This window comes from Lissotriton helveticus, chromosome 9, assembly GCF_964261635.1.
Source record: "Lissotriton helveticus chromosome 9, aLisHel1.1, whole genome shotgun sequence".
Taxonomy (NCBI): Eukaryota; Metazoa; Chordata; class Amphibia; order Caudata; family Salamandridae; genus Lissotriton; species Lissotriton helveticus.
The window spans coordinates 1,172,968,582-1,172,980,590 of NC_136070.1; the positions used below are offsets into that span (position 1 = coordinate 1,172,968,582).

General features: G+C 41.4%; 1 protein-coding gene across 1 annotated transcript in view; it reads left to right on the forward strand.

The window, feature by feature from the left end:
* Window positions 1-12,009, forward strand: part of LOC144783390 (inter-alpha-trypsin inhibitor heavy chain H3-like) — a 584,371-nt gene that overhangs the window by 453,277 nt on the left and 119,085 nt on the right. The window contains exons 20-21 of the mRNA XM_078662386.1: window positions 5,101-5,133; window positions 9,144-9,257. Coding sequence (XP_078518512.1) covers window positions 5,101-5,133; window positions 9,144-9,257 — 147 coding nt within the window. The remainder of the gene's footprint in view (window positions 1-5,100; window positions 5,134-9,143; window positions 9,258-12,009) is intronic.

Consider the following 12,009-nt stretch of genomic DNA (forward strand, 5'->3'; position numbering starts at 1 on the left):
AGCTCTATTTGCTCCTCCCCTTGTAGTGTCAGATCTTGACACTGCCTCTACTTCGGCGGATAATCCTGATAGCAATGATGTACTGTCATCTTCTCCCATTGCTGTTCCATCCTTGACCCGCCGCCCAATTAGGGCTTGTAGAAGACTGATTAATAAGCGTGGGTGGCAACGTAAAATCAAGAAAATTGCAACCTCTCAGCCTGTTCGGGCGGAGGTAACGAATGATAATAGTATTGAGGGGGGTAACGAAGCTGTTAATAGTGACCATCTTCAGCTATTTGCAGATATGTTGACCACTAAACTGGAGTTAATGATTAAACCCCTAATGGTAAAAGTAGATATGGTGACAAAAGAGGTAGCCAGATTAAGCACACTCTTATCCCCTCCAGCTCAAGTAATCACTAAAAATAGCATAAATGTAAATCAGAGTGATACCTCTGAGGGCGCTGTAGCAAATGGGTAGGGGGTTGATTACAAATTAGATCAAGTCTCAAAGGAGGTTTCTAGTCTTGGGTGCCTCTTGTCCACACATTTGTCACGGACTAAACTGCCCCAGATCATTGGACCAGGTATAGCTGCTACGGCAGCGGCCTCTGGTTCAAATAGCAGCAAGGGGGTCAAAGGTACATCCACGGGGCCACCTGTTATCTCTGTAAGTTCTGCCCAACCTCTGTCAAAGCCTGATGCCATAGCTCCTACCCTACAGAAGAAAATAGTTGCTAATAAGACAGGCGAAAATAACCTGGGGGGGTTAACGGGGAGGAAAAAACCCGTAGTCAATCTACCCCCTGATTGTGCACCATACACAGTGGTCCTAACAAATGTCCCGACAGTAGACCCAAACTCTTTTGAAGCACGGGAAGAGTTGACAAGTTCTCTAGGCAATAAAGTCATTGCTTGGCTAAATAAATATTGTGGGTTTCCCACCGCTTTCTGTAATGACATAGTGTCAGTGCGCAGGGTTGACTGGATTGGCACCTCAAGAAATTCATGCAGAGGCGACTGTGTTATTGTAAATTTAAGACACCCGCAGCACGTCGCCACTGTATTGTTAAGGGCGGCCTCCTTATCGGTCACCGAGGACAATATAAGTGTGCGCCCGTTGGGGTATTTTTATAACCATCTGAGCATGACTCCTACTCCTAATTCTTATGTTGGTCATCAGACTCCTACCTACCCCTCAAACAGGAGGCCTTTTCTCCTGGGATGCCGCAAGAACACCAACCGCTTGTGAATATGGACTCATATTGCTATAATTTGTGTAGGCCTAACCCACAATCACTTCCAATTTTGCCCTTGTTTAACCGGTTCGCCCCTCTATCATCTTTAAGTGAAAATGATTGACTGTCCACCAATGAGGGTTCCTCAAATGAACATTGTCGAATAATGACCTGGAACATTGCCGGTATCAGGGCCAAGGCAGGGATTGATGAATGGATTAAACTACTGAAGACCTTCGACATTCTTGCATTCCAGGAAACCTGGGACTTAATGAACAGTTTCTCTTTGGATGGTTACACACATTTTTCCGTACCTGCTACTAGAGGTGGGGCAAGGCTTGTTAATTTTGGTTAAATTGTCTTTAAAAGGGGTGTTAACACAACACAATTCCGGTTCCCAAAACTGTTTGATTGTCGAACTTAATCCTCCCTCTTTTTCAAATATTTTGTTTATTAATTTCTATAATTCTAGTCCTAATGATGACACTAGGCAGAATTTGGATATCATTGAATCTTTCTTGTCAGTCTATAGAACCAAGGTAAAAGAGTTTGAAGTTATTCTCTTAGGTGACTTTAATATTCATCCCTGCAATCAGTCATGCACAGGTCCCTCAGAAGAGGGGCCTCCGCACTCATCATTAACACACTTTGAGCATTCTACTAGGGGGGAGACCCTTGAATCTTACTTGAATGCTTGGAATCTGTATGAATCTAGTTGTGGGGAATTTGATAGTAGAACTCCTACCTTTAAAGGTAATGGCAATGGTACTGTAATTGACTATATATTTATGTCTTGTCAGATTTTTGAGAGGGTGGTTCACTATGGTACTATGGTCTCAGTATTTAGCGACCACAACCCTGTAGTAGCGGAGGTGTTGTCAACTGTCTTTTTGAATCAGTGCGGGTTAGGTGGGAATAGAAGTCAAGATGTGGTGTTAAAGGACCAGGGTCGCAGATTGAAGTGGTCTTCCGTTGTCCCCGAGGACGTTGTTCATGCCGTCCTTGATAGCACTGAAAATGACGTGTTAACATGTTTAGATACAAGGGCATCAAATCCCCAAGTAATGTCTGCCTTTGGTAATATCTGTAAAACCATTGACATTAACCTGACAAATACGAAAAAAAAGTCTAACCGTAGGGAGAAAAAATGGTTTGATCATGCATGTTCAAGAGCTCACACTGTTCTGCTTAAGGCCCTTAAAGCTGTCCCTAAAGACCGCCCACTAATAACTACATTAAGATCTTTATATAAAAAAGCCTTAGAAAATAGGAAGAAGGAGAACAGGGAATCTGCCTGGTCACAACTGTCTGACCCTGAGATTGTTAAAAATAGTGCTGACTTTTGGAGGGTAGTCAATCAGCCCTTCTTTTCAGATAAGGATCAACCTTCCCTTGAATTAAATATCCCGGATGGTGATTGGATCGATCATTTTGAGGCAATATATTCGAGCAATTTAGTTGATGATCTGTCAGACGGTCTCTCTTTTTCTCAGGAGGTGCAGGGTGTTGTTTTTGAGGCCTCTGAAGTGAAAAAGGCCATCGATCAGACCTTAAAAAATAAGGCCCCCGGGCCGGATGGAGTCCCTGCTGACTTCTTTAAAACAGACCCAAAGCTTTGGTCAAGGGTGTTGAGCGGTGTTTTTAATGCCATAGCTAGATACAGTATTCCAGCATCCTAGAAGGAGTCTGTAATTATTCCCGTCTTTAAGAAGGGAAGTAGGGTAGACCCAGCATGTTATCGCCCGATATCTCTTATCGATTCATCAGTAAAAATTATGGGAAGGGTCATCCTACTTAGACTCCAGGTATGGCTTGACGATAGAGGGGTCTTATCCAACCTGCAGTACGGTTTCAGAACTAAACGGGGTACCATGGACCAGTGCCTTAATCTGCAGATGTTAGTGGATAAATACACCAGGGCAAAAGATGGGTCGTTATATTTAGGGTTCATGGACTTATCTTCGGCCTTTGACCTAGTGAACCGTACTAAATTGTGGCACATCCGTGCCGATTTGGGTCTTGATCGGGCACTTGTAAACCTTCTAGCCGATCTCCACTCAGACCTCCAGGCTTCCGTCAGGGTTGATTCGGGGGGGCGACGTACTAGTCGTTTTAAGTCCAAAAGAGGGGTGAGACAGGGGTGCATTTTGGCACCCCTGCTCTTCACAGTTTATATCAATGCCCTTGAATCCAAGTTAAAGACAGCAACACCGGACATACCGCGTATAGGGGAGACCTGTGTTCCTGTCCTCCTGTACGCAGATGATGCGGTGCTTTTGTCCCGCACAGGGCTGGGACTTCAGCGGTTACTAGATGCCTTTGGCTCTTTTATGACTTCATTAGATCTTAAAATAAATGCCAAAAAATCACAAATGATGATGGTGGGTAAAGGCTCACGCTGCAAGAAAGTTAAAACTTTCTATTGTAGTAAAGCAGAAATGCAAAGAGTATCGGCATTCCCGTATTTAGGAGTCATGTTTGAAGATAAGGGGAGTTGGGGCCCCCCAAATAAGAAACAGAAATAGTGCCCTAGTAAGAACATCATCTGCCATTTTGAGTTTCAGCAGAAGGCTGGCGGCTAGGCCAGTCCCAGCCCTTATGACTATCTACAACGCTAAGTGCGTGTCTGTTGCAACCTATGGCTGTTCATTATGGGGATACGGATCGATAGACTGTCTTCAGGCTTCTGAAAACAAATTTTTTAGATCAGTTTTGTCTGTACCTCAGTCTACACCATCTTATTCGGTTCATTCTGAACTGGGGGCCGATTTTATAGCAGACAAAATTCGAGTGGCCCCTTTAATTATGTGGCTTAAAATTTGGCTTAATAATGAGCTATCTTTAAACCAGGCCATTTTGAAAGACGGTCTTTTACTTGACAACGCCCACAAAATCAAGAGGTTAACCTATGTTAAAAATGGTTTTAGCGCTCTGGGACGACCTAATCTCTTTTCCTCACCAGAGTCTATATCTCGTACTGATATTGTTAGAATCAAAAGTGATATGCTCATGAGGCTGTCCCTATTAAGAGAGGAAAAGGAGCTGATAAAACCTTTGGTTAGAGCACACCTTTTGGTTGCAACCCCTCCAGGCCCTGAATTCTATCTCACTCTGGTTAACCGCCCCTTTCATAGGTTTTTATTAACTCGTTTCCGCCTAAATATGATTCACCTGATATTAGGTCAGTACACAACTTGGTGTAAACCTGATGAATTTCCACCTTGTTCTTGCGATAGTTTTTCTATCCAAGATACTATACATTTCACCATGTTTTGTGGGCAATTTATAGTGGAAAGGAGGAAGTATATTGTGCCAATCTTAAAAAAGGCAGGGTTTCTGCAAGTCAGACCAGTACTTCTCTATTTGCAGCTGTTAAATCATCCCAGCACTGTCTTTCACGTAGCCAATTACTTGGTGTGTGCGGTGCGCACCAAGAAAAGACTCATGGAGAATGAGAGATTGGCCACATTGTTGTGAAGCTTTGTACATTGCACTTTAGTAGTTAAATATTACCATATATCAGGAACTAGGTTGACGGCGGTATGATGATTTTTAAATATTTTATGACATCGTTTTTATGAATTTAGTGATGATTTTAAAGATCTTTTGCTCTTTTGTTTTGTCTTTTATTAAACTATGATATGTGGTTTTTAAATCCAAAGATGTATATTTTTAACATTGTATAACATGTGTTTTTCTTTATGTACCGTGCCTTTTTTTTATATTGATTTATCGAAATAAAGATTTTTGACTGACTGACTGACTGACTACGCGTAATAGAACCATGGCTTGGTGTTCTTGGTTCATTACACATCCTCAAACAATTATTCAAAACTTTAAGGAAGTGCATTTTATTTAATTCTGTTTTCTTTTCTTCTAGACCACTATATACTCTCCCCAGCCTTATACGGTGGTAAGTTCCTTCTACTTTGAATGGATGAAATAATGTAATTGAGTAGTTCATTGATTCTCTTGATTTTATACTTTTAGTGTCTATACTATCAGGCAGTTTTTTTCTAGGCACTGGCATGCCTTTAAAATAATCATTTCTTAGGTGGATCGTGGGACTTCAAAGACAGTGTCTTGATTTTAAAAAGTGTGAACTGTAATCAAATATTTCTGATGCTGTGAGCCAGGGTGATAATAGTGACTATGTTCTAAAAGTAGTAGATGTGTCCCTATATGGTTGAAGTCACCCCCTCTCTATCCCCCAGTTCTTGCAAGGGTGTATGTTTTGCAACTTGCAGCAATATACCGGAGTGTATGTAAAGCAACGTACGACACGAGGGATCAAAACTCTGGTAGGCTATATCTAGGCATGCTCTGTAGGAATATGCTTTGGCATAGTGGATTGCCCATTGCGAAATACTATTTAAGCGATGCATGGCCCTATCGGCCACATGCATCAATTTTGCCGTTTGCGAATCCTTAATTGCGAAAATTAAGGAATCGCAATTAAGGATTCGCAAATAGCAATGCATGATTAATTCGCATTTTTTTTAGCGATTCGGTAATTTTCCTTAATTGCGATTCACAATTTGCGAATCGCAATTAAGGAAAACCCTTCCCATTGATTCCTATGGGCCAAGAGGCCCATAGAAATCAATGGGGAGGCATTTACAATTTGCGATTTTCAATTTGCGAATCGCAAATTGAAAATGCAATTTCAAGGGTGCAGGGGGGGGTCCAAAGAACCCCTCCCTGCACCCCTGAAATTAAACTTAAGTGCAATTTACACACACACATGTCCCAAGGACATGTGTGTGTGTAACATGCAACTTTCAAAAATGCATTTTTGTTCATGTTTGAAGGTTTTCGGTAAATTAGCACGAGGTTCAACCTCATGCTAATTTACCCCTTCCAAATTGCTAATTCGCAATTTAAAAATGATCATGCATTGCATTTCAGAAATCTGAAATTGCGATTTCTGAAATGCAATCGCAATTTTAGAAACGCAACATGATTGCCATTCCTAAAATTGCGAAATACATGATGCATTCCACTTTTGATAATTGCATTCGCAAACGGCCGAAAATTGCGATTTGCACCGTTTGCGAATGCAATTATTGTTGATGCATGTGCCCGTATGTGTTTCAGAGTCAACTTAGGAGAAAAGCAGGTGCAAAAGATTGGCCATATACCCCATCAAATAAAGCAAGTACTAATGCAGACGTAGATGCATCAAGGTAAAATCCGCTGTCAAAGGGGCAGATTCTCAGAATCTGCCCCTTTGCGACCGGTATTTTTGAATTTGGGATGCATCATCCCAAATTCAAAAATCGCAAATTAAGAATTCTCAAAATTGCGATTACTTGCATTTAAGGAATCTCAAATTGAGATTCCTTAAATGCAATTCATTCAGTTTAAAAAATATCGATTTCGCTAATAGGGCTCGCAAATTACCATGAAGTTGAACTTCATGGTAATTTGCAAAAACTTTGAAAAATGCACTAAAGTTTCATTTTGCGCACACACATGCCCTAAGGGCATGTGTGCGTGCAACATATGTGCACAGATCAATTTCAGGGGTGCAACAGGGTGTCCTTTGGACACCCCTGCACCCTTGAAATCGCATTCTCAATTTGCGAATCGCTAATTGCAATTCGCAAATTGAGAATGTCTTCCCATTCATTCCTATGGGCCTCTAGGCCCATAGGAATGAATGGGGAGGTATTCCTTAATTGCGAATCGCAATTTGCGAGTCGCAATTAAGGAATTTTAAGAAATCGCTATTTTTTTGTGATTTCTTCATGCATTGCATTTTGCTATTCCTTAATAGCGAATCGTTATTTTTCGCTATTAAGGAATAGCAAAATGGGTTCTTGATGCATCTTGGGGATAGTCTTTAGGGGTGTCTGCATCTCTGATTGCAGAGTTTGTGTTGGTCCTTGTGTGGAAAGGCATACCAGTGAGAGATGAGTCTGTGCATGCGTTGATGATCAAAATACACAAATGAGTGCATGAACAGAAGAGCGAGTGAATGTTTGAAGGAATAGGTGGATCCAGTCCAGTTTAAAAAATATCGATTTCGCTAATAGGGCTCGCAAATTACCATGAAGTTGAACTTCATGGTAATTTGCAAAAACTTTGAAAAATGCACTAAAGTGCATTTTTCAAAGTTTCATTTTGCGCACACACATGCCCTAAGGGCATGTGTGCGTGCAACATATGTGCACAGATCAATTTCAGGGGTGCAACAGGGTGTCCTTTGGACACCCCTGCACCCTTGAAATCGCATTCTCAATTTGCGAATCGCTAATTGCAATTCGCAAATTGAGAATGTCTTCCCATTCATTCCTATGGGCCTCTAGGCCCATAGGAATGAATGGGGAGGTATTCCTTAATTGCGAATCGCAATTTGCGAGTCGCAATTAAGGAATTTTAAGAAATCGCTATTTTTTTGTGATTTCTTCATGCATTGCATTTTGCTATTCCTTAATAGCGAATCGTTATTTTTCGCTATTAAGGAATAGCAAAATGGGTTCTTGATGCATCTTGGGGATAGTCTTTAGGGGTGTCTGCATCTCTGATTGCAGAGTTTGTGTTGGTCCTTGTGTGGAAAGGCATACCAGTGAGAGATGAGTCTGTGCATGCGTTGATGATCAAAATACACAAATGAGTGCATGAACAGAAGAGCGAGTGAATGTTTGAAGGAATAGGTGGATCCAGTCCAGAGTGTGCCTAACACAGAATGCCCTCCAGTCTCAATCATCAAATACGGTCCAGTCAAATGGATGGTGTGTTGGAGAGGCAGGCCAGTACCATAAAACATAAAGCATAAAATATACAGTACAAGCGATTGCAGGGAATGCAAAGAAAGAAGAAACACATCTTTAACTTGGTGAAGAAAGGTCTTGTTAGCTATTGCTTCTGGTATTGGCAAACATTCCAATAAGTTATTTCCTGAATAATGGAGGGTGTTGCTCCTGGGGTGTGTGAATAAAACGTTGCCTTGGTGTCATTTTAACCTCTTCGAGGCTCATGACGAGCTCAGCTCAGCATAACGGCCGTGGAATGCCCACGCGGGGCTAATTCCCTACGTGTGCGGGTCGTTTCATTGAGTGGGCGGAGTCATGATGAACTCAGCTCGTCATGAGCACAGCTCCGCTGTGCAGCATGACGAGCTGGGCTCGTCATGAGTACCCTGCGCCGCACGCGGCCCCCCTTCCCCCGCGCCAAGGGGGAATTAGCTCCACGGCGAAGGGGTTAAAGAGTAGGAGCGAGAAAGAGGGGTAACCAGAAAGGAAGTCTGATCTCATCTGCTGGAAACTTTAAGTCAGTGCCTCTCAATTTGCACTCAATGTGTCACCATAACCTCTGCCTGCTTCTTCGGATGTCTCTTCCTGGAGAAAGCCATGGCCTAGTTGTAGTTTTGTGAGCTTCTCCCCAGTGGCAAATCATGCCTCACTGTGTTCACCATGATATTCTCAAAAGGGAGTACTCGGGCTTCCATCACATCTGTTGCAGCAGGGCAAGGTATGCTCAGCCACTCAATGGTTCTGCTTGCTCCAGGGTTTGCAAAATGAGACCAGCCGGATCATGTATGCTGTCAATGGAGTAAGAGGGAAGGGTGGTGGGTGTCTTGGAACATAGACCCTGTAGAAAGAGATGCAATAAATGTTGTTGTCCTTCTTTCCTGTCTAGCCATTAGTGTGACTCCAGTTTGCCTTGCGCACAGGAAACATAACAATAAGTCTTGACAAAACCAATAGTGCTACTTGTTGTATATTGAAAAGTGTTCTGTGTTGTTCAGTGCGTTCGGGTGGTGTAGGGAAGTAGAAGAACATGTGCAGGTGAGTAACTGTATGTATGTTGACTTAATTAATGCAACAAAATCAGCAGTTTGCTCCTATCTCTTACACAGAAACTGTATTTTCTTCATCCTAATAAATAGTTCAATGACACATATGTCATGTGTTTTAGTTGATTCAGATCCACACTTCATCATACATGTGCAGGAGAAGAATGACTCCCTCTGCTTCAACATTAACGAAGATCCAGGAGTGGTGCTGAACCTGGTAAAGGATCCCTATTCAGGTGTGTTGTTGTCTGTAATAATCTGTGCACACTGGCATTACAAATAGTGATGTGAATGGTCTGCTTACTCCAAAACAGAGGCATATGTACGGTAGAAGATGCACAGAACCACTTACTGAATGGGCACTCAGTGGGCCTGATTCAGTAAGTCCCTTTTGAATAAGTTTACTACATTTTGGCATTCACAAACTGCACCTTTGTAGTACCTTACACTTTTGTAGTATGTCTCGCACAACACAAGGCCAGCTAATGGTACTGCATCATCCTCGTAATACAATATATTACATATTTATAATTCAATATTGCATATTTATTATGAACATTCAGAATAGGTTATTACACACGTTTTAATTAAATAATAAATATGTATTATTTTGATATGATTTGTCTCATTAACCTATATATTTTTTATATTTTGGGGGGTAATAGTTGGTTACCTCTAAAGTTGACCTTACTGCAAAAGTATAAGTTACTACAGAACTATAACTTGCTACAAAAGTGCAGTTTGTGACTACCGAAAAGAATTAAACATATTCAAAAGTGTAAACTTACTCAAAAGTATAGGTGGCCTTTTTTAATTAGGGACCAAATCTCTATCTCCTCACATCTTTCAGACACACTCAGCTACAGGAAGGAACAACACATGTTCTCAATGGTTCACACATCACTGACAATGAAGTGATGGGACACAGATCATCCAAATGGTATTTCAGCATTGCCTGAATACTGAAATTAATTTGTTGACATGACACTTGTCATCTGTACGTGCCTTTATTGGTTTTCGTCTTATTTTAAGATTCAGGGAAATGCAAATAATTTTGGTGGTTAAACCTTCTGAATGATGTCACCTACTGGCATCAACATAATTGCATTGTCATGTTTTTACATTTATAATACTAACTACCTTTACATTGCCAGTATTTACACTGTCAACATTTACACTGAAAATCATTACACAGTCATTGAATGTTTTGGAAAAGGCATAGTGGTTAGGTTTACGAGTTAATGTTAGGGATATGAGTGTGGATTCGTTTTGGTGAGGGGTTTGGCTTTGTGTAGGAGGTTGGTATTAGAGTTAGGGTCAGCTACAGCATTTAATATTAGGGTCACGGTTAGGAATTCATGTATAGTTGAAGGTTATGTGTTATGGTTAGCATAGAGTTTATGATTAGTACCAGGGGTTGGTATTAGTGTTGTGTTTGGGGTTAGTATTTAGGTTGATGTAAGTCCCAGGTGATACTTTATTTACCAATTATGATTGTTGCTTTAGTTATGATGATGACCAGTGATTTTAGAAACTATTATTTGTTCTAGATTGGCCTAGCTTTTAGCATGATAAGTTTACCATTCCTTTGATAGTAGGTCTGGTAACCTATTGTCTAATGAGTGGGAACGACTTCAGGATATTCAAAGGCTAATCTATCATCTTCCCTTACTTCCTGCAATTCCCTTTGTTAGGTTATTTGGGAGGAGGGCATGAGGTGAAGGTAATCTGCTGCCTGGAGGGTGATGGATTAGCACCCATCCTTCAATTACGTCAGGAGGGGTGAGACGTCTATTTGGATTCAATTCAAAATTGTATTTTAAACACTTTTCACCCAGACTGTGAATATTGTTTATCACTAGAGACGTACACTTTAGTTGATGAGAAGGTTTACATTTCTTTTTGCATTACAAATTAAATTATAAGGTCCATACAGACCATAACCAATTTGTTGGAACTAGCACTTTCTAGTTGGCTCAGGCAATGCCTTAGTCAGACAGAACTCACCACTCCAATCGGAGCGGGCGATTACACGCAGTATAACCTGCGCTCACCCTTCAGTAGCTTGGCACTCAGCAGACAGGCTTAACACAGAGGCAATGTGTAAAGCATTGGCACAGCACTCACTCCTGATAAATACACTGATCATTACAACAAACCTTCACAAGTGATCTATGTAAATAAGGTTTGTATTCAACACACACAATAACTAGAACAACATGAACATCATGTCATCCTGGACATAAATCACACTTGGAATTATTACTAACAGTACCAGGCCAAACTGTTTTAAAATGGCATAAATATTATGCACACTTGGGACAGATTCTATTCTAACCCCCCAGCACCCTTCCCTGGTACAACATGTTGTCAACCCAAGGTCCACCCTAGTAATTCTTATAATTCAATTCCACAGTTAGAGGGTGCACCCCGGTTCACAACAATATCAGGATTATGTACATTGAAAGAATTAAAACACTTATTAGCAGCACCATAGGCCAAGGTAAAATCAATGTTAAACATAAGGGCTGACTACAATGTTGGTCGGAAAGGTTCCGAACGGCATTTGGGTTTTCCTAACCCATGTCGGAACCTATGCTTCTGACGGACTCAGAAACATTTCTGACTTACTGATTACGAAGGATAGGTAACTGTTCGGTTATTTTGAATCAGTTCTAATTGGCATTAGAGACTCAGATTCAGTCGGAGCTGAATTGTACAGCTCAATGGACCGAGTTACAGACCGACGTATTACAATATCAGATTACATCAGCCTTTCCGAATTGGTCTGTCTGACAAGGAATGGCTGTCAGAAACTGACTTTGGGGGGCTGTAGCAGGCCCCCCTTCACCTTGAGGCCTCCAGTTGGGGGCCATGAGGGTACACAAGGGACCCCCCTTTCAAAACATGCACAATGTGGCAGACACCATGGAATGTCCACCACAGGGTGCAAGGTTTACTGAAACCATCCCTTTTTTTCAATGGGAT